The sequence below is a fragment of the Acipenser ruthenus genome, chromosome 34, assembly GCF_902713425.1.
Source record: "Acipenser ruthenus chromosome 34, fAciRut3.2 maternal haplotype, whole genome shotgun sequence".
NCBI lineage: Eukaryota > Metazoa > Chordata > Actinopteri > Acipenseriformes > Acipenseridae > Acipenser > Acipenser ruthenus.
The window spans coordinates 2,577,165-2,600,465 of record NC_081222.1 but is presented as its reverse complement, the minus strand read 5'-3'; the positions used below and the strand labels follow the sequence as shown (position 1 = coordinate 2,600,465).

The window sequence follows — 23,301 nt, the reverse complement described above, 5'->3', positions numbered from 1 at the left end:
CTTTGTCAAGGGAAAAGTGTGTTTGAAAACAAACAGGAGGTACTTCTAGGTACTTTGTTTGATGCCATGATAACTACTGTACACTCACTTATTTCTATTTAAATTAATGAATGTGTTTGTGATGTTATTTACTACATAGTTAATGATGTAACGATCAACTAGTCCTTTCTATTGAAACCTTCAAGCGTGGAGTCTGTTTCTGAATTTATTTTCCTTTATTATTCTGCATTGTACATGGTCTGATTTCATGTCTTCTAAAACTACAACTTGTATCGCATCTAACCAAACAAAGACCACACGCACACACAGACACAGAAATTATTCTCCCGCGACTGCATTGTCGATACAATTCTGGCACAATTGCTTGCATCAGTTAGGGGCTTAACTGGTTGCCTCTCAGTCCCAAAGCAAGCACCTTAACCACCTTACAAAGGTGTGTCCTTTACACTGTCCCACTCACTTGGCTTTTAATTTAGTATAGTAACCTGTCTGAAAAATATAATTCTGGAACCATATTTGAATATGATTGACGATTGTTTATGTAATTAAGGTAAGGAGCACTGTCTGGCGCTGTTGCAAACCGGAACTTTAAAGTTTGGGGGGAAAATGTTGGGACACTGGGACAGTTGATAGAGAAAGGGGACAGTCCTGGTCAAACCGGACGTCTAGTCCCCCCCTGTGCTTCATATAACACTGCACTGATATATAGCCAATCAATAATGTGTTAATTCAATCTAAATACATCTAAATTGCCTCAATTTACTGCATGAACTTGTAAATGCCCCACATGCTTACACTTTCCTTCAGCTAAAGAGGTGTGTGAATTGGGCACAAAGTTTGTGATAAGTGGCAAGGGTGTAAAATGGTAGAAAAAACAGCCCGATTCTTTTCTTATCAGTGATAACCTGTCTCTTCAATCGTTGGCTTTTACGACAACCCCAGTCCCCAACAATAACAATGAACTTTTAATAAAGATTATTTTTATTTAAATTTTGTACAAATACATGTTTTTATTCAAGCGACGGCTTTAAACGAAGCACTGTACAGTATATAAAATTGGTACCACAGATACGCTATACAATGGAAAGCAAGCACAGAGAAGTGGGAGAGCTGGGCTGAGCTATGAATAGAAGTGGAACAGTGCCTTATGATCACAGACATCATCTTCTGCAGCTCACAACACGACACATATCAAGATGTGCAATAAGCCTTTTAACAGTTTATTCAAGGATATTTCAATCCAACAGTAGCACCTCAATAAGCACCTTTGCATTTATCAAGTGTCTCATAAATTCATTATTCAAGACGCGAGGAAGCTGCACAGTGGTTATGCATTTTTCATAACGGGTCATGAACCCAGGTTCTGCATCAATGAATAGTTTCACCTCTTCAGTGCAGATAGTTAAAAGGCACATTACAGTAACAAATCTCAATATATCAAATAAAGCAAGGAAACTGACCTATCCAAAAACAGCAGTGCTTGCCCCATGCACTGACTGAATGGCAGAGCAGTTAATATTATTATGTACAAAGCTTCCGTTGTATTTAATGATTGTTGCATCAACAACAGGGTCTATGGGAGACAGTGAGCTTGCCATGGCATGGTCCTGCACTTAGATGGGCTACTGCAACTTTGGAAATTAGTAGTCTACAACAAATTCAGTAGCCCAACCATAGACTGCGTCACACATACGGTATCAAATGCAATGCAAGTACGATATTTAATAAAGCCAGCACAATATTAATAACTATGTACATACATAGGCTAATGAATGCATGATTGGTGAAGCAACGATAACATTGGTAGGGTAAAGCACTTTGAGGTAAGTTCCAACACGGCTTTCTCAATTGACAAAGAACAGTGTCAAAGAAAACCGAAGGAGAAGAGGATTGTGGTATTTCTGAGTTCACTTCTTTTGAACCTCCTCTTCCGGCTGGCTTTAATAAAATAAAATACAAAAAAAATTAAATAAAAATAAGCACGCTCTTGTTCCAATGCTCTTACGTTATTTTCTCAAAAAAAAAATATTTTAGCACCATTGTTGAGGAAAAATTACAAATCCCTCAAAAAATTAACAATGTGATATTAAAAGTACAGTACAAACAGACCCATTAAGCAACATGAAACTACAATTTCCCTTTTTTTAAAAAAAAAACAGGAGCCCCGTTTTAAAGTAGTCACATTCAGCGACGGTACCAGCTTGCAGAATTGGAATCGCTTCAATACCTGATTGGATAATACACCCTAGACACCTGGGCCAATCGGATTGCTCGATTCTGTGGTTCGCCCAAGCTGCGTATGAAATCTGCGCAGGGATTGCATTGCAACACAAATGTTTGAAATAGTTATGTACAGTGCGTAACCCTCTGGATGTATCTTAAACACACAAAAAGCATTTGCTCCATAGTAAAGTTTACACTATTAATTTCCCAAAAAAACCTAAAAAAACTTCTACATGGAATAAGCAGCTAACATGGTCCAATGGCGTCTGTTTGAGTTTCCCTTTAATGAAGGCTTTTAGATCACATGGAAGCGGACATTGTCCAATCACATCATTTCTTCAAGTCACGGATTTAAGGAAGCTTGGTTCTTGTTGGTTGTTTCAAGTCACATGACAACAACCTCGCTGGGTTGACATCTTTTGTATTTGGGAATTAAAAAAAACAAAAAAAAACAAACCCACCACAGATTTAAAAAAAAAAAAAGATAAAATAAAAATATCGATATATAAATACTGTATTGCTTGAGGCAATCGCGGAACGGAACAGTCTTTGTTTTTTTTTTTTTTTTTTAGTTTCTTTTCCTTTTCTTCTGTTTAGCCGTTGAAGCACACGGGCCCGACCTCAAACCCAAACTTCTGGCTCGACTGCCCAAAGTCTGAAACCGCCACGTCTTTGATGGGAAGCACCTCCACTTTCAGAGAGTCGATTTCGAGAATTGTTTTTTCGTTACTTTTCCGTGACTAAAAAGAAAAGAAAACAATTTTAAAAATTAAAAGTGTGTTGTGCTCTACAAAAATCTGTAGATTGTACTCTGCTAAACAAAAATGAAACAAAACCAAAAAAATAAAACATCACAGAATTAAGCAAGACTGACACTCGTAGGCCACGGATTGGATCAACTTGGGGACTGTACTACCCGCCAAAACCTGAGGAGAAAGAGTGCTCCCTCCAGTCTTGAGGCATGGAGACTGAACTGCCCCCTCCCTCACCCCCTAAGAGAAAGGATGCTCCCTCCAGTCCAGGGCAGGCTTGAGGCATGGAGACTGAACTGCTCCCTCCCTCCCTCACCCCCTAAGAGAAAGGGTGCTCCCTCCAGTCCAGGGCAGGCTTGAAGCATGGAGACTCAACTGCTCCCTCCCTCCCTCACCCCCCAAGAGAAAGGGTGCGCCGTCCAGTCCACGGCAGGCTTGAGGCATGAAGACTCAACTGCTGCATCCCTCACCCCCCTAAGAGAAAGGATACTCCCTCCAGTCCAGGGCAGGCTTGAAGCATGGAGACTGGACTACACCGTCCCTGTGCTACCTTTTTGGATACCCAGAGAAGACTCCTCTCTCTATCTCAGTCTCTGCCGTTACCAGTTCAGAACCCTTCTATAAGCTAAAATAGGGGACAGCACCAACGGGCGGACATGCTGGAACCAAAGAGTGTAAGCCTACCTCACAGCCGTCGTAGAGTGCACTGATGAAGGGTGTCTTGGTGTAGGACAGCTCCTCATCGTTGGCCCCCAGGAAACGCAGGGATTTGTCGTAGCTGTTGGAGGTAGAGTCATACCAGCCGGCGGATTTCTGGCAGTTGTAGGTGAAGGTTTGGCGTGCCGTGGCGCTCAGCAGTTTCAGGAAGGTCATCTGGACCACCTGGACTGGATTCCCGTCGGAGTCAATGTAGTAGAACTGGAGACAGGAAACTGAGGTTTAAAAAGCATGGCAACAAATCGAGGGAAAAGGCATACAAGTGCGGTTGTCTCTGCTTGGGAGAGAACCACGACAATGTATAATGGCAGGTTTGCTCATATATAGAATACCAGACAGCGGTCTGTTTGATACAAGCTGATACCCTACTGGGCTGACTGGCCGTTCTGACCTTGAGTGTGTTTTACAAAGCACCCAGAAAGCTATGGTCAAAAGTTTTGCATCACCCTATAGAATTAACAAATTTTGCTTCATCAAGGTTGAATGAAACCTGCTGAATAATGTTACGTTAACATATTGAATTACATACCGATTTGTAGTTTTCCCCATATACTTCATGAAAAATTGACAAATTGATAAAAAAAAAAAATGAAATCTAACATGAAATACTGTATTACTATTATGGTTTCCGGTAGACTTATGCAATGTAATTTTGTAGTTTCTTTGATTACATGATGTTAAATAAAATACCTAAATTATGTTTATGTAGCTCAATCCTAAAATTTTAGGTGATGCAAAACGCGTGGCCACAGCTGTAGATTCACAAGAATCAAAAACGTGAGATGACTCGTTGCATGAAACGATCGGATTCCTAAACAAGTGCGTATTCGTGCCTACAGGAAGGTTCCAGCAAACAAAGACGTTGGGCCAACAACAGAAGAACATCTCCTGCAAGTGACATGGATTCCATGCAGTGCCCTGCTTATATAATCAGGTGGGAAGTGATATTTCTGTGCGAGTTACTCAGGCTCGCTGCTTACCTTTTTACCACGTTTAAAATCACTAAACCAGCTTCCTTGCTTCTCTTTGTTCCAGGCGGCGAGCTTAACCTGTTCAAGAAAGGGAGGAAGCACATGTTTAACATCTTAAATGAGATGCGGGGAGTATTAGCAACCACACAGCACGTAGAACAGCTGCCTGTGCATCATCGAAACCAAAGAAATGGGTTCCGAGATTAAAACCTGTATTCGCTTTCAGTAAATAAAATAGGCATGTGCAAATTTTCATCGTTTTTTGTGCAACCTCTAAAGAAACAGCCTCTTTGTTATGCCAGAACTCAAATCCTCAAATCAAGATATATCCAAGAACCTGGGCAAAGGAATGTCTTTACCAAGTTTCATCACAATTGGGTTACTGGTTCAAGATATTACAAAAATAATAAAACCGTATTAGCGTCAGGGGCATAACGATTCATGGTGTATCGATGAATTGGGATCCTTTCTTTACGTGGAGTGTAGTGTCGTAATACAGACGTGTATCGTTCTTGAATGAAGAATAGGTGCACTTTATAGTTTGTAGGGATACATACTCTCTATCTCGTTACATTTTTGTCTTTTAACAAAATGGTCCATCTTTAAAATGTGCACCTTATTGTGCATCATACAAGTAGCCCATCCGGACCGTCACATATATCGTGATGCATACTGCATCACAATCTGCGTATCGTGATACGTGTCATATTGTGACATTCGTGTCTCGTTATGCCACTAAGTGGGACAGTGCTGGGATGCATTGGCCCTGGGTTGTTATTTAAAGACTCTTTCAATGGGAACGTATGCAGTGCTGCTTTTTACTTACAGCTTCCGATTTCTTGTCTGGGAAGAGACAGGTTTCTCCTTCCGCAGTGAAGTTGCAGAACACCTTGAAGGAATCTCTGTGACATCCTTGGTTTGGATCAATCCAGTAATCTCCTGGGAAATCAGCCAATAAAGGAGATTAGGGATCAGAGGATAACATTTGTGAAGCAGAGTCGTAAAACATCCCCAAGACTTCAATTTGCAATGAATTGCAGATCCACCCTCTACAAAAACCTAATGACAACCTAATGACACAGGTGTAGGGGAAGGCATCTGTGCTGAGGACTGCCTTTGCAGTATAGAAGAGAGAATTCAAAAAAGCATGCTTCTAAACTAATAAAGATACTTCCGGTAGACTTTTGCGATTTTAATTTTGTAGTTTCTTTGATTACATGATGTTAAATAAATCTAAATTATGTTCATATAGTTTGTTAATTATGTCTCAATCCTAAAATTCGAGCTGATGCTAAACTTTAGGCCAGAGCTGTACATTCCCATGGCCCGTCTTAGTTCAGTATAAGAAACTGCAAGTAATTAATTAGTTGGAGCGTGAACTATGAAACAATGCACAGAGTTCTCTTAATGATCATTCTGACTGCACTGGGGGTCTGGCTGGTGTTTAACGCACCGTCTCTGAAGTGGGGCTGGCACATGTGCAGCTCCTTGCAGGTGCGGGCAGGGCTCTCAAAGGTGCCCATAGGCTTCCTCATCTGCTCCACCTCCGACTTCATGGAGTTGAGGGAGGCAAAGACCTCCTCCATGCCGTCCGCGGTGTCGCTCACGTCCTCGGGCTGGTCCCCCTGCACGGTCTCCGAGTGCCGTCTCCTCTTCCCTCTGCCCTGGACTGGCAGGGGCTCAATCATCTCAGCCGGGGGGCCCTGAGAGAGAGAGAGAGAGAGAGAGAGAGAGAGAGAGAGAGAGAGAGAGAGAGGTGTCTGTTTACTAGGTCTTTCCCTGCTAACAAAACAGTCGTAAACGTGGTGCACTAGCTGTGCTGAACTCTACCATTTAGTAGGCTGTGTGGTCCAGTGGTTAAAGAAAAGGGCTTGTAACCAGGAGGTCCCCGGTTCAAATCCCACCTCAGCCACTGACTCACTGTGTGACTCTAAGCAAGTCACTCAACCTCCTTGTGCTCCGTCTATTGGGTGAGACGTAGTTGTAAGTGACTCTGCAGCTGATGCATAGTTCACACACCCTAGTCTCTGTAAGTCGCCTTGGATAAAGGCGTCTGCTAAATAAACAAATAATAATAATAGCTGATATTCATTTTGATTCTGTCACAAAAAAAGCACAACCTAGGAACTAAGCAGAGCAGTTATACTCAGTTCGTCCCGTTTAGTAAGCAATACAGAATGATCTAATCCAGTAAGCACGATGGCTGCTGTCTACGGGTAATGCACAGTATAGCCATCTACAGTGTTTAGTCCCTCTTGTATTCCCCCCTTTCAATATTTTATTAAAAAAAAAAATTGTTAAACTACACCAATGGGCTGTGCACGTTTACATTTGACACGCGACATGCGTATCGCATTATAATTCCATAGCTTACACTCATGCTACCACTTGCAGCAGAAGGAGGTTACAGAGGACAAGGAGACAGATACTTACAGGAGGTCCCGGGGGTCCGAGTGGGCCTGTGTCTCCTCTCTGACCAGTGGCTCCCTGGAACATAAAGGCAGTTTGTCATTCCAGAAACTGCCGAAAACCGCTATGAACAACGCCTGAAAGGATTGCCTTTTCTTTCTAATAGCTGCATCTCTCATGGACCTGACCATGTTTTCCCTACCTTGTGAGATATATGTATACTGTATCTCGCATACCATGGCATCAAAAGCCTATGCGTACCTCCACTGTTTGTTTTCAAACACACTTTCCCTTAATAAAGGTATGTTCAATATACTAGAATGTTGAGTAGCTCTAAACCATAACACTACATGTCTTCACCTTGACTAGCCCTGGGCCACCCTTAACACTGTCCCTGTCTGGAGTGTTCCTGTGATTTCATTATTTACACCGGGAGCTCTGCTAGGAGACAGACAGCATGTTCCTTTCCCTGGATTTACAGCCCTCCCCTGCCCAAGCAGGCTTTGAGCATTCTATATTAATTTGCAAAGACGCTCCATTCCCACTCATGGGCAGGCCAACCAAGAGCATGGCTTTTATTTATTCATAAAACCTTCAACCGTGACTGTGTCATTCCTGCACCGTTATATCCGAATAAAGAGTTTCAGATCAATCCAACAAGGCTTTAGCTTAGCAAGCTTAAAGATGCACAGTATGTCTCAGTTTAAGCCACTTTCTTAAAATCAAAGTTTCTGAAGTGTGGTAAGTTAGCAGGTCTTCGCTCCAGCTATCATAAATACGGCTCAAAGGGATTAATACCCGAGTGCATTAAACTTCAGCTGCGTGATGATCGTTTCACTTGCAAGACCACTCAAGACAGCATGTATTTACATTGCTGGCTTCAATTCAAATCCATCCTTACATTATTAAGATCTAGAATCAAATTGAATTTCCATCGTAGGAACATCACACAGATGAATTGCTCACCCATTTGTCCTTGGAAATCTGCACAGTAATTTTGCATTTTTTCCATGCTTTACCCATGGTTATACTATGCATTTACCATATCTCTCTGGGACTTACCATGCTTTAACTATGCTTTACTACACTTTGCTAAGCTTTTACTATGATCTAGCGTTGAATAACTTTTTCATATTCAATGCTGCTGCGTGAATATCTAATTTTGGAATCTTGTGTTGCATACAAAACCAACAACAGAATCACACTGTTACAGATTATGCCACACTGCTTCAAGAAGATATGGAGCTTGATCTAAGGAAAGTAGTTATCCGACTTCAGCGGTTTAATTCAGGTTTAAGCATAGTTGTTTCCTCGCAAACATCATACTTGTTACATAAACAGAATAGTCCACAAACATCCAAGGAGCACTGTAGTTATTTAAGTCCTGACCCTTATAAAAGTTTACTGCGGTATTTTTGCAGTCCCTGCTTTTCCCAGGGTTATAGTGTGATTTTATCCTAGTTTACGCTGGTTTGCCATGTTTATGAATATGCTTTACCATACCTTGCTATTCTTTACCATGCCTACCTATGCTTTACCATGCTTTCACTGTGCTTTACACTTTGCTGTGCTTTTACTGTGGGAAACTGTTATACGGGGATGGCTGTGCATTATTCTTTCATCCTGATTGGTGGAATAACTACAGGACTCTGTGAATGCTCATGCTCCATAGACGTAGTGTACAACAGTGAACTGAGAAACAAGAGGACAGGGGGGATTACTTACGGATTCTCCTTTAGATCCCTTCTGACCAAGTGGACCCTGTTAGAAATGAAGCCATCATTACAACTCAATAAAAACGATTCAAGAAGAGCCCACACCAAAAAGATCTTCAGTGTCAATTGGCACCAGCTAGAACGGTGGAGTGGCAAAACTTGTGCATATTTTGACATGCCAATGGTATCACATGGTATCACAGTTGACATGCCAATGGTATCACAGCTTCTCAAACCCAGTCCTCAGGACCCCCCTGGTGTCTTCTGGTTCCAACAGAGCTCTCAATTACTTAACTAAACCCTTAATCAGAACTTTATTACAATTATTGTCAGCTCTTAAAATAGTTAGAGATTTCAAGTTAACTATATAATTGTGTAAGTAACTTTGAACTCTGCAATTTTTAAGGAGCTGAGAATAATTAAAAAGATCTAATTAAGCAAATGATCAATTAAGGCTTTGGTTAAGTAACTGAGAGCTCAGTTGGAATGAAAACCAGAAGACACTGTGGTCCCGAGGACCTGGTTTGGGAAGCCCTGCACTGGTGTGCACTGGTCATCCAATGCAGTGCCATGTCAGTAACCAGACCAGAGGACTGCCACATCAGGACCACTGTGCAATATTTATTCCATTGCACTGAGAACGTTCCTGCAACATCTACCATGCTAAAAAAACAACTGCACATTCCGTATCTCCCTGCTGACGTAAAATCACGACAATACCCTCCAAATATGTGTCGGTAACGATTGCCTGAATGCCAGGCAGAACAGCTACTGTATTTGCACAGTTTGTTCCTGCAAGCTTTGTCTGGGATGTTTTGGGCTCTCCCAGTCATACTGGGTTGAGAATTTATTTAACAGTATTAAGGTCCATTTGCAGGTTTAATAGAAGAGCATTATAGAGTGAAAGATGTATTTGCAGATTCTGCTGGGGTGCGCCAGTCAGACCGCCGTGCTGGTGCACATCCTATTGTAATTATGCAAATGAATGTAAAATATGCTAATTGCTTCTCAGAAAGATAACCGCTCTGAACTCTTTCACATTTCAATCGTGTTCAGGGGCTAAAGCATCATGTATGATTTTTAAATACAGAATTGTAGCACTGGAACAATTTGGCTTCAGCTGACATACAATAATGTGCAATTTATTAAGGTCTGACCAAACATAACGATTCAAGGAATTTGGCTGAAGGGCTGAAGCTACTCGTTGCAATAGATGTTAATTAGTTAAAGTCCTGAATCTTCATTCTCTGTTTCTTTCTGTTCATTTCTGCAGACGTTCAGACACAATGCTTTCTTCATCAATCCCACCTCTTTGTTTTCCCTTCACAGCTACAGAATAATACACTGCTTCCCTATCGCAGCCCCTGAACCTTGCAATGTGGAGACAGTGGGGAAGCGATTTATTGCTGCAGCATCCGCTCCTATTAAGATCTCACATCTAAGTGTAAATGACTGAATACCGAATTGAAGAGAACCATGAAATAGACTGTGAAGAAGCAGTGAGGCTTGTAAGACGGTGAGAGCTTGGGCTTGACAGGAAAGAGGAAGGTTATTATCTGAGTGTCTCACTTACTGGTAGACCTGGAGGTCCCGGGGGACCGAGGGGGCCAAGGGGACCGACCACACCCTGCAACAACAAGAACAGCACAATCAGACACAGCAAGACCCATTGGACAAGCTGGGCCGAGCGGAACGAAGGGTTATGATATGTATGTGTGTATTGTTGTCGTTGACCCCGATTACTGGCGCGATACAGCCATCTGAAAGGTGTCTGCTACGTACAATTTAATAATTCCTACTTAAATGATGTATTATAGGAGGCTGTGTGGTCCAGTGGTTAAAGAAAAGAGCTTGTAAGCAGGAGGTCCCCGGTTCAAATCCCGGATCACTCACTGACTCATTGTGTGACCCTGAGCAAGTCACTTAACCTCCTTGTGTCCCGTCTTTCGGGTGAGACGTAATTGTAAGTGACTCAGCAGCTGATGCAAAGTTCACACACCCTAGTCTCTGTTAGTCGCCTTGGATAAAGGCATCTGCTAAATAAACGAATAATAATAATCTTAACAAATTGTGTAAGATACAAGCTGGTGTTCACCCCACCTAAGCTTGGAATGGCCAGAGACCATTTGTGGATAGCTGCTATGACTTATTGTATATATATATATATATATATATTTTCACTAGTCAAAGTACAGTTATGCTGATCTGATGAGCCCCAAACAGGGTGAAACATGTCTGCAGATACTGTGCTTTGACTTTTAAAACGCTGTGAATGCAGAATCCTTTTGGCGACTTTCATGTGATTGGATTGGCTCTTGTAATTCTGATATTTGCATAAATCCTGACTACCCACAGTTTTATAGTTACTGCTTTCTTTCACCTTAACTCGAAAGCTATTTGTTTATATACCTGTATATATATATATATATATCCACTGTGTGCATAATTGTACCACATTAAGATTCCTATCTGTTATATTATAATGCAGATGTTTGTTTGTTTTTTCCCCCAAAGTTATGGCAGGGCAACTTCTAGAACTCCATAGTCACACAAACTTCAAAATTTCAAAAAATAAATCAATAAATACATTTTTAAAAATCGGTGACGGAAGGAGATATGAAACAGTATTCTCGCAGCAGATCGACCCAGTTGATATATTTTCAGGCACGCTGCTATCTGCTCTGCACTGTCCGCAGTATAGTGGCACCACTGACCCCGTCTCCTTTGGGTCCCTGTGCTCCCTGGTTCCCGGGCATCCCCCGGTCTCCCTTCTCCCCCTGCTCTCCAGGAGTTCCGATCAGCCCGATCAAGCCAGCATGGCCCTGCGAAGAGAAGGAAGGGAAAACATTTTAAATACTGCAGTTCCAACAGCCAGCCGCTGGTGGCAGTGTGTGCTATGAGCTATATAATAAAGCCATCTGAAAGGTGTCAGCTACATATATATTTTTTCATTGTTTTATATATATAGCACCACCGTTTTCTACAAAGAATACCTGAGATACGACTCTTCACATCCTAAAGCTTGTCGTGACTCCCTTCCGTACTCCCAATTATTAAGACTGAGACGCACTTGCAGTCATGATAGGGATTTTTCAAACAAAGCAAATGAAATGTGTGCATTTTTTCAGAAACTGTGGTTTTCCAGACACAACCATTCAAGAAGCTCAGTTGCGTGTATCTACGATAAACAGAAAGGATACTTTGTACAAAAGCATCACACAGAATACTAATAATCCACCCGGTTCTTACCTATCATCCTGTGGCCAAAATAACACAGCCTCTCATACACAGACATTTTAGTATTCTCCAACAAGATCCCTCTACAGCTCCTATTTTCAATAATCCACCATTGATGTCTTACAAAACAGACCCAAATCTAAGAAAATATTTAGTCCATAGTAACATGCAACCCATCTGTGACAATCTCACAGGCTCATTTCCATGCAACAGGTCGCGCTGTACGTATACATCCACAACAACACAGTAATCAAAGGGGCAGAATCTTCATTTACTATTCATGAGATTTTCACCAGTAAAGGAATAGTATACTAAACGTTTATCGCTTCGTGGAACATCTACAAAGTATAAGAATTAACACCTCTACATCTCCTGTTGCCAGAAGACATAAATGGGGAGAAATCACTGCTATGGGACAAATGCAGCCAGGAAGCAAAAAGAAGGCAAATTCATTTTCAAAGGAGGCACTTTAGAACCTCTTGGAATGAACATTCTATTCTGAAGTCATGATGTCATCACCTTCCGGAACTTTTCTTTTAAAAGACAACTTGTTTATAACAGCAGCTTCTTTACGCATAACAATGGGTAATCGGGAAATATGCAAATGTCAGCATTAAAAGAGCCAATCAAATCGCATGAAAGTCGCCTAAAGGCTTCTACATTTTAAAAGTCAAAGCACAGTATATTATACAATGTAGAAGCCCTTAGGCGACTTTCATGCGATTTGATTGGTTCTTGTAATGATGAAATTTGCATATTTCCAGATTACCCATTGTTCACTATTCATTGCTTTCATTCCCCTTAACTCGAAAGCTACTTGTTTATATATATATATATATATATATATATATATATATATATATATATATATATATAAAGGAATGCATTTACTGTATCAAGGTCTTTACTCAAACTGAAATGGTACAAAAAATAGAGGAAAAAATAAATGATATATGAATAAAAAACATTTCAAAACAATTGTGTTTAAAAAAAAAAAAAAGAAATTGCAACAATACATCCATGTAGCACACATAAGCAGCAATCACAAGCAGTGAGAGCGGGGAGAAAGCAATAAGACTCCTATTTCATCCATTCCAGGTTTTAATATGTGTTTAATTATCTGATGACATTTGGGTCCCTGTGGTCTCTTCTAATAGGCTCTCCAGAGAAATCAGTCTCGGATCTCTTTCACAGCACAGCCTGCACGGGCTGTGCTCCTTTTTGTTTTTTAAGAATTGTGTTGAATTGAACGCCTTGCAATGCTAGTACATCTCTAGACACTACACAACATGATTTCACATTTTATATGTCCAGAAGCACAAAAACAAATTGCTGTTTTATTTTGGGGTGGGGGGGATCTTTGGTGGAACGTTATACATATCGTTGTGTGGTGCAGTTTTTTTTTAAATGATATTTTAATGCATGTAGCTTCCCTACATTGTCCTGTGGTGAACATGCCTCAAGCTTGCCCTGGTCTGTAGGGAACACCCTTTCTCTTAGGGGGGTGAGGGAGGGAGGGAGCAGTTCAGTCTCCATGCCTCAAGCTTGCCCTGGACTGGAGAGAGCACCCTTTCTCTTAGTGGGGTGAGGGAGGGGTGAGGGAGGGGGGGAGCAGTTCAGTCTTCATGCCTGAAGCCTGCCCTGGACTGCAGGGAGCATCCTTTCTCTTAGGGGGGGTGAAGTGTCTTCTCTACCGAAATGCACCTGTTCACTTTGTATGCTTGACGACAAGCGAGAGTCATTGAGATTCTTTTTCCTTGCAAATACTTCTGCAAGTCAGTGAAGCAGACAGATAGAGGGCAGGTAACAAACACACACTGACAGCTTCTTTCTCGAGATAAATATTTATTGCCTAACCCGTCGCTACTACGTTTGTTTTGCCAGAAATGTCAGAAAAAAAACAACTGAACAGTCTCTTCCTGTTATTAACTCCTCCTTTATGTCACTCCTATGCGGTCTGAGGAGCTGAAGAGCATGGGGAGAATGCGAGATTGTGTGCATATCAGAGGCACAATGGGACGGAATGGAGTGGAACTGGCATTTTGCAAAGCACCTTTCAGTCCTAAACAAGCCCTTCCTTTGTAAACACTATGTCACTCAATCACTGAGCAGCCACTTACATGGAGCATTGCTCCTCCACAGAGCTCAACATCCTGGATTTCCTTTTATTAACTGAAACTCGCAAAATAGTTTCAGTAAACTTTCCCTATTCACTATATAGGTGTCAAATGTGCAGTTTTGAAAGAAACACATGCTTTAGCAAACATACATTCTCATTCTAAATCGCTATATCTGGTACTACGCTAGGTTAAAGAAATCAAATTTTGCAAGCCGTGCTTTCAGACACTTCTTGTATCGCCACCTTTCCTCTCAGTAACCAATCAGCTGCTCCCTCTAATGTGATTCTTTCGAAACTGCACCTTTGAGTTCTGTGTAGCGAATGAAAGAGCCTGACAGGTAACATGTCAACTACAACCAGTTTGAGTGGCGGAGGAGGAAATCAAACCCTAAGGCTGAGACCGTCAAAACTCATTTCGTACAGGGGTCACTGGTTAGACTTGAACCCAGGTGAAAGGGCGAATGGGATTCCTTTTTGGTGCTCAAAACCTTTTTTTTTTTTTGGGGGCTTACCTTGTCACCTTTCCTTCCGACATCCCCTTTCAGACCAGGCAGGCCGGGAGGGCCCTGTAAAATAAGACAAAGCATGAAATGTGAGGGTGAGGTGTTTTTGTGGGAGTACCCCACACTGATAGACAACTGCTGTGGAAATGCAATGGTTCTGTACCAAAACAAATCATTAAATAAAAAAAATAACCATGTGAACATAATTTAGATCTCTTATGTAACATCATGTAATCAAAGAAACTACTAAATTATATCGCTTAAAAAAGTCTACCGGAAGCCATAATAGTAGTACAGTATTTTGTGTTAGATTTCAAAATGTCACATTTTTCAGGTTTCGAAATGTCACATTTTTCAATTTGTCCATTTTTCATTAAGTATGTAAAACTACAAAGTGGTATGCAATTCAATATGTTAACGTAACATTATTCAGCAGGTTTCATTCGACTATATGAAACAAAATGTGTTAATTCTATAGGCCATAGCTGGATATTGACTTACCAATAGTATCACAATGGTACTCCCTGCTGTACCATAATCCTATTACACAGTGCTGGTAATACAGTAGTCTCCGCGTATAGACGCACCTCCTAAGAGAACACTTCGCTTAAGGGAACACCCTTGTGGTGAAAAAGATTTTTCCCATTGTAAATGCTCTGGCTAAAGGAACAGGAACTTCGCTTAAATGAACACCTTCTTGGCACCGCTAGCAATTCACTTACAACTGATACAGTACTGTTTTGTAACCTGATACCTTAAAACTTTGTTATAAACTTAAATTCAAATGGTTTTCAAAAGTGACTTTTGATTGATTTATTCAATCTCTCCAGACGCGTCGTCATTTATCATTGCCTTGTTTGGTATTCTGCTTTCCAAGAGTGCACCTCATCGCTACAAAATCATGGTATGTAAACAAACAGCAAAATGCGCCGCTGTTTCTCTTGCTACAAAAAGTTGGAAATTGTTCGAGCTCTTGAAAAAAAAACCTGAATCAGACACAAGTCGAAGCAATTTGGTGTTTCCCGTTCTGGTGATTTGCTCCACCGTTCTTCTTTAATAATTTTGTGCATGTCTTGAATATTGCTCCTGTACATGTATTCATGATTAATCTAGAGTTGCTGCTGCATTTTCTAAAGTGTCTATTGATTTATATTGTGTCTAGTGGTCAACTCCGTCTTGAAGAACACTTCGGCTAAGAGAACACTTTGCTTGCTTCCCGAGGGGTGTTCTCTGTTATTACGTCAACACCAGACAGCATGGTACTGTATCAGAACCTAATGTCTCTGCCTCTGGTTTCTCGTGGGTAATGCTCTGTTATAATGGGACCCCAGTGGTGTATTTCAAAACCTTCAGACTGTAAGGGTTGCTCTGCAGAAGATGAATATGAACAGAAGCTTACCGACGGTCCGGGAGGTCCACTTTGTCCAGGCGGTCCATTTAGACCTTGTTCTCCCTGAAAAAGAAGATATATTTCACAATAAAAAAAAGAATAACCAGTTTAGCTTACTAGCCTCAGCGCTGCGAGGTCTGGCTTCTCAATGGCTAAGGATGAGAAGGGGCTGGGATAAAGGGAAGGTGTGGAGGGCAGTGTTGGAGATTAACTACCCTGGGCAGCTCAGTCAGTGAACTACAGTACCTTGCTAGGAGGCTTCCTCAGGCTCCATTGACAGATGGAGGGGGTTTCAACAGACCAGAATGCTGGGGGTCTGTTTTTTTTCTCGTTTCACGTCATACTCACAGCGGGCCCCGGGATGCCCCTCATTCCCTGCAGTCCAGGCTTGCCTGGATGTCCCTGAGCCCCGACTGGACCAGTCTTCCCTACAGGACCCTCAGCTCCCGAAGCCCCCTGTGAAGAAAACACAAACTCGGTGACACACGGGAGCAGCAGCCGACTGTCCTACAGCCCTGGGTCTCTATTTAAGGTTGGTAGATCCAAACACTGTTGCTGTTTATATCGCTGAAGGAAGAAAACCAACATCTTGAACAGTGTGTGGGACCTGCAATTATTTTACACCCAATTTTCTCCCCGATTTGGAATGTCCAATCATTTTTCCCCTCACCGCAGCAATTCCCCGCACAGCGCAGGAGAACTGAAGGTTAAGCGGGCGTCCTCCGATCCCATGACTGAGCCAGCTTCCTCTTCTACACCCAGGAACTCGAGAGCGGATGTCAGCGAGCTACCAACTACTGGAGGATAAAGGGCAGCCCTGCAGGTGTCTGCTCTGAGCTAACTGGGCACCTGGCCAGCAGGGTTCGCTGAGGAGAAACAGTCCCTGCCGATTTTGCCTCTCTAATCCACGGGAGCACCAGAGCCAATGAGACGCTCCCTTCAGAATCCCCAGCGAAGACTCTCTCAGCACACTAAGCAGCATTTTCAACACAGATCAGTAAAGGAAAGTGGAAAATCCAGACCCAGTGTTACTAAAGTAGAACCATGCTGCTGCTGTACGTTGTTCGGTAGATTCTATGATCCACCTGCTCTTGAAGCACATGTAGCTTAAATATTAACTTAGGAACTTTTAACATCAGCTCTGTAGACACCAGCCTCCGGTGTGCCAGGGGTGGGGGCGGCAGACTCACCTTGGCTCCCTTCTGTCCCTGATTCCCTTCTTTACCAGCAGCTCCAAGAGGTCCCTTGAGAAACAAAAAGAGCGATCACAGTTACACCTGATCGTTTATTTCACACAGCCGCCACGCACAGCCGCTACTGCGAAGGGGTAGCCGTGTGTTACGGTTGTGTTGAGATGGAGCTGGGATTGCAAGTGTAAATCGGGTGTAGTATCTACTGGCGTGTGCAGGCAAGCAAGCATGCAGACTTTGCATTGCATAACCCTTTAAGGTACAAGGGGCATATGCTAACTTTTTTTATTATTTTGTAATCAGGTTTTGCACGGAACAGGGTTTAAAATTTGCTGACATGTTGGATCTGGTCGTCCAAAATGTGTCCGTTTCCTCCTCGCGATACTCGAGTCGCTCTCACAGTACTTTAAGAAGAAACCGTTTGAACAAGCGCTCAATTCCTTACGTGCCTTAAGGGGTTAATGTACCTGAATTTGGTTTAAATAAACATATCGCGATTATTTTTAAGCTTTCACTTAATAATACTTTTAGAAATCTATCAATTGACTGCCCCATGTCACCTCCAGATTGGATAGTAACAAAAAAATACATATATTCCAACATCTTAAGGCTTGCAAAAATCCATTTACCATCAGCTGCTTTTTGTGCTGTTTTGTACATACTGTAATATTCTAAAACAAGGGCCTTCCCTTTTTATCCTGGAATCGTTATTTTTAATAATAAAATTATGGGGCAGCAGTGTTGAGTAGTGGTTAGGGCTCTGGACTCTTGACCGGAGGGTTGTGGGTTCAGTCCTAGCTGGGGGACACTGCTGCTGTACCCTTGAGCAAGGTACTTTACCTAGATTACTCCAGTAATAACCCAACTGTATAAATGGGTAATTGTATGTAAAAAAAATAATGTGGTATCTATAAAATGTGAAATAATGTATAATGTGATATCTTGTAACAATTGTAAGTCACCCTGGATAAGGGCGTCTGCTAAGAAATAAATAATAATAATAAACGAGGGTAAATAACAGCCGTGAGAACCTTGGTTTCATGGCACTGCTCGCTTCCTTCTTCTTGCATGACAGCAGATTTCTACAATTGTCTGCAGGCGTAGTGTTTTTCTGCCTCTTTATCTAAAACCTCGCTGGAAATAGGATCCTGCGGGCAGGCATGCTCGCCCTGGTTTACGCTCTGGATGAATTAATAAAGGAGTGCGGCTCAGTCAGTTACATCCCCTCACCTTCTTCCCAGGTGGGCCAGGCGGTCCAGGTTCCCCTGAGGCTCCTGGTGGGCCCTGCAGCACAAAGAACAAGACGCAGGCTTCAGTGATCTGATTAGCATCAGCTGTAGGGCCAGGGGACACAGCACAGAACCAGAGTGCGTTCACTGCTTTCACACGCACAAACACAAGGTCAGCTTAGGTGAAGTGCTGGACCAATGCTAACAGGCACGGCTGATGTACGGAACTCTTACTCGCTTGGCCAAAGGAGCTACTCCTTTAGCTCACATGGTTCCAAGCTTAAAACTGACAGCATGTTGTTCTGCCAGATGTACAGCTACAGCCAAAAGTTTTGCATCACCCTATAGAATTTACACATTTTGCTACTATTGGTATGTCAGTATACAGCTATGGCCTATAGAATTAACTCATTTTGCTTCATAGAGTCGAATGAAAGCCTTGTAGTTTTCCATATACTTAACAAAAAACTGACAAATTGAAAAATCAACATGAAATACTGTACTACTATTGTGGCTTCCGGTAGACTTTTGCGATATCATTTTGTAGTTTCTTTGATGGCATGATTCTAAATAAAAGATCTCAATTATGTCCATATATATATATATATATATATAGTGTGTATATATATATATATATATATATATATATATATATATATATATATATATAGTATATATATATATATTTTTAATGAATGTCTCAATCCTAAAATTCTAGGTGATGCAAAACTTTTGGCCATAGCTCTAATACAATGGGCTGTGTCATTACCAAATATATTTAAACAGGGTAAGTGCAAGTATATGGCATTGTGTTTTCGGGGATGTGTTTTATAGAGGTATGGAGACTTGTTAGGGACCTGTCTGAATCCAACACAGTACCGCTTAAACGTCAAGAACAGTGTTGCAACTGTACCAGTGCTCTCTTGACCTAAGGGTCACACAGTCCCTGCCTCAGGTCAGTGCACTTGCGATACCCTTGGATAAATAGCATGCCACTTTGTATTTTGAGAGGAGAGTAACAGCACTGCATGTTATGGCTCGCTAGGATATGCAGAAAGGATCTGATTTTGCCCAAGGGTTATGGAATGAGTCAGCGGCGGAGAGAATTTAAAATCCAGGATCTACCGGCTCCCATTCCTGTTCGGATCAGTTGCTCCAGGTTTTAAGTGTTTAATTTTCTCTGTTTAGCCATAGGGAAACAAATAGTATAGCACTGAAACAAAAAACATTACAAAAAGTAACAAACAGCTATAGTGAATTTGATCCAAAAGAAATTCAGTACTGGTTTATGACCTGCATTATTTCACTGTTCACTGGCGCGGTTTAACTTCCAGACATAGGACAAGACAACCTTATTTGAAACTAAAATATATTTATAGAGGTATTTATATATATATCGCTTCCATGCAAAATAATTAGCGTGCGTTATAATACAGAATAGTCTTTTTTCATCTAAGCAGCTTCAGGATTTATTAGAGTACTATTGTTAGGCAAGATGTCAGCTGTTTTAGTGGCCATTTGGCTATCATGTGACCTAAAGTGTTGTTTTATCTACCTGTTTCATTTACAGTAGCCAGTTAAAGATGGTCGCTAGCCACTCAAATTCAGTTTTTTTTCCTCCTTTAACATATGGGCTGTCTCTGTGGCATCTAACTATAGTTCAATTCAGCTTTTATTATCTCAAAACAAACGGATATGCTAAACCTCAGGCAGGAGACCGCAACAGCCTAGAGAGACAAGGCAGAGGCGAAAATAGAGAAACAACAGTCAGGCGCCCCGGGTGTACACTGATGTGCTCTGGCACCCTCACTAAGGACACTGGCCCCAGTTGACTTTCACACGGTCCATTTGGGGACGGGCGGCTCAAGCTTAGACAACAGGCACAGCAGAAGTGAAAACAGGGTTTCCAAAAGCATCCTGCTGATTTTTTCAATCAGCGTCTCTCTTGTTAACAAAGAGCGTTGTTTTTTTTTACGCACTGCGACTATCTTCTGTTTGTAAATATCGGATGCGGTAAGGAAGGCAAAGTAAAAAAAAAAAAAAGAAATCCTCAATAAAAACTTACAGGGTTGCCAGGCTTGCCATCATCTCCCTTGTCTCCAGCTTCTCCGTCGATACCCTAACATGACATAAAACAGACCAGAAAAAAAACATCACTGGGTTTGTTCAGTTCAAACAGTTATCAAAGCGTTAACTTTTGCAGCATTAAAAGATAAAGGCGTCTACAACGCTGAGGTGTAATTTGTGTCTTCACCTCGTTCCGCTAACTAATGCAGAACGAACAAATAACTTTTCATAATGAAAAGCGGAAACCGGAGAGACGGCCTAGCCTCAAGATCCCTCCGATAAAAGCTTAAGTAAAGGTTGGCTTCAATGCATCAAAAGGATGTATAATAATACATTTGCATTTAATTAAAATTCTCGCTCATTAGCAAGTACTAATTACCCCTCGTTCTGTGATAATGGTTCTAGTTGATTTGACAGGCTGAGGCTTTGTAACTTCGTTCATCAGTTCAGAGATCACTATTTCTATCTGTGTTGCAGGGCACTTCTTTGAAACTAACTTTTAATCAATCACGGGAGGGTCGGGCTCCTCAGAGCCTTAATAAAGCCTGCTTAAATAAATCACAAACACACACACAAATGGAGTCAACCGACTGTAAAATATCTCTGTAAGTGTGATGTTCTTACACTCCCCAATTTGGTTTTGATTTAGCAAACTGTTTTCTTTTGTAAAGGCCAGTGCACAGCGGATTTTGCTCCGTGAGGCATCATCCATCATCTGTAAATGCTGTTAATTGTATTCCAGTTGTGTGAGCGTACTTGTACATTCAGCACAGGGATGGCTGCTTTAGACTGCTTACCATGGGCCTCCGTGCCATGAATAACACTCCAGGCATTGTTAACATGCATAACAATAAAGCTGAATCAAAACACTTAGGGACTAGGTGTGCAAGGCGCAAAGGAGAAATGCTAAACTATTATTTGTGCAATAACTTTGCACCAGAGGTTTGGATAAATAAACCGCTCCAGTGTGCATTGACCTATAATCTACGTTGGTAACCTATTTATAAACTAAAAGGTGGGTCTGTCTGTGAGCCATAAGTCAAATCAGTGTAAAGGTTGCTATGTCAGTTGCACAGGAAATCAAGAAAGGAAACGGACACCTTGCTGTTTCCTTATAAGTTTACCACAGTAAATCTGCACTGCCGGTTTCCAGTTTTCCTCCATGCTTTTCCCACGGTTATGCAATATGTTTGCTATATTTTATCATGGTGTGCTTTTTTAATATACTTAACTATGGGATTTACTCTGCTGTGCTTAACCATGCTTTCACTAGGCTTTTTAACACTTGGCTCTGCTTTTACTATGGGTAACTTTTATAAGTGTTGATAGCCTTGTCCTGTCATTGAGCAAAGGAAGACCTGCTCTTACTTACATTGATCCCAGCTTCTCCTGGGGAGCCAGAGTCTCCTGGAAATCCAATTGGACCCTGAAAACGCAGAACAGACCGGCAGTTAGAAATGAAATCCACACAACATGCTGATATAAAGCAACGCACACAGTGTCAGGGAGGGTCTGCCACACACAATACAAGGGAATGTCTTATTTTAGAAACCCAGCATCATTCTAAAAGCTCGTAAAACACAATGACTGATTTCTGATAGAGTAATTTTCTTTGGGCGTTCTCCTTGCTTGACCCGCACACTCCCTGCTTCTACAGTATCTATACCTAGCAGAGGATAAGTGTGCTGCCAGCCTTGTGTGGGGGTTTTCTGTCTTTCTCCTTTTTCAGTGTGGATGTTAGCAGCAGGAAACAAATCAATTCAGGAAGCGATCTATAGCATCCAGTGGTCGTAAGTTTCAAGACAAGACAAGCGAGGGAAAGGTAGCGCAGTACGTTACTGCTCTATCAGCCTTTCACCTTTGAAGGCCTGGGTTCAAATCTAGCTGAAGTCACACATGTGAAAAGGATCTGGTTGTCTCAGACTAGCCTTCAGCGGACAGCGCTGTGTTTTTGAATCACAAAGGGTAGATTCAATCCAAAATTACTGCGCCGTTTTACAAACTGCATTATATCATTTTTTTACCACTATTAAATCTAACTTCCATGCATGGGAGAAAAACACAGTACGACATAAGCAAAAGAGTCTAAAACTTGTTTTAGGGGCAGCAGTGTGGAGTAGTGGTTAGGGCTCTGGACTCTTGACTGGAGGGTCGTGGGTTCAATCCCAGGTGGGGGACATTGCTGCTGTACCCTTGAGCAAGGTACTTTACCTAGATTGCTCCAGTAAAAACCCAACTGTGTAAATGGGTAATTGTATATAAAAATAATGTGTAAAAAATAATGTTATTATATGTAAAAATAATGTGGTATCTTGTAACAACTGTAAATCACCCTGGATAAGGGTGTCTGCTAAGAAATAAATAAATAATTTAAAATTTTCGAATTCCTTGACGGACTGTACAGCTATGGCCAAAAGTTTTGCATCACCTAGAATTTTAGGATTGAGAAATAATAAAAAAATAAATAAAAAATTATATGAAAATAATATAGATCTTTTATCTAACATCATGTAATGAAAGAAACTAGAAAATGATATTATAAAAATCTACCGGAAGCCATAATAGTAATACAGTATTTCATGTTAGATGCCACATTTTCATTAACTACAAAGCAGTGTGTAATTCAATATGTTAACGTGACATTATTCAGCAGGTTTCATTCGACTTTATTAAGCAAAATGTGTTAATTCTATGGGGTGATGCAAAACTTTTGTCCAAAGCTGTACAGTGCTGTAGACAACAGTTAGCCTTCCCATGATTCAATATTTAAAGAGGGAGG

At 41.4% G+C, this 23,301-nt stretch overlaps 1 protein-coding gene across 2 annotated transcripts in view; it reads right to left on the bottom strand.

The window, feature by feature from the left end:
- Positions 1 to 963: 963 nt before the first annotated feature.
- The window catches only part of LOC117970876 (collagen alpha-1(XI) chain-like), a 133,857-nt gene continuing 111,519 nt past the window's right edge, over positions 964 to 23,301 (bottom strand). For both annotated transcript variants that reach the window (XM_059007210.1, XM_059007211.1), the window contains 16 exons: positions 21,895 to 21,948; positions 20,521 to 20,574; positions 18,457 to 18,510; positions 17,227 to 17,280; positions 16,385 to 16,492; positions 16,046 to 16,099; positions 14,656 to 14,709; positions 11,502 to 11,609; positions 10,361 to 10,414; positions 8,798 to 8,833; positions 7,097 to 7,150; positions 6,117 to 6,366; positions 5,490 to 5,602; positions 4,673 to 4,741; positions 3,660 to 3,893; positions 964 to 2,963 (listed from right to left, as the gene is read on the bottom strand). In XM_059007210.1, coding sequence (XP_058863193.1) covers positions 2,817 to 2,963; positions 3,660 to 3,893; positions 4,673 to 4,741; positions 5,490 to 5,602; positions 6,117 to 6,366; positions 7,097 to 7,150; positions 8,798 to 8,833; positions 10,361 to 10,414; positions 11,502 to 11,609; positions 14,656 to 14,709; positions 16,046 to 16,099; positions 16,385 to 16,492; positions 17,227 to 17,280; positions 18,457 to 18,510; positions 20,521 to 20,574; positions 21,895 to 21,948 — 1,497 coding nt within the window. In that variant the 3' untranslated portion in view covers positions 964 to 2,816. The remainder of the gene's footprint in view (positions 2,964 to 3,659; positions 3,894 to 4,672; positions 4,742 to 5,489; positions 5,603 to 6,116; positions 6,367 to 7,096; positions 7,151 to 8,797; positions 8,834 to 10,360; positions 10,415 to 11,501; positions 11,610 to 14,655; positions 14,710 to 16,045; positions 16,100 to 16,384; positions 16,493 to 17,226; positions 17,281 to 18,456; positions 18,511 to 20,520; positions 20,575 to 21,894; positions 21,949 to 23,301) is intronic.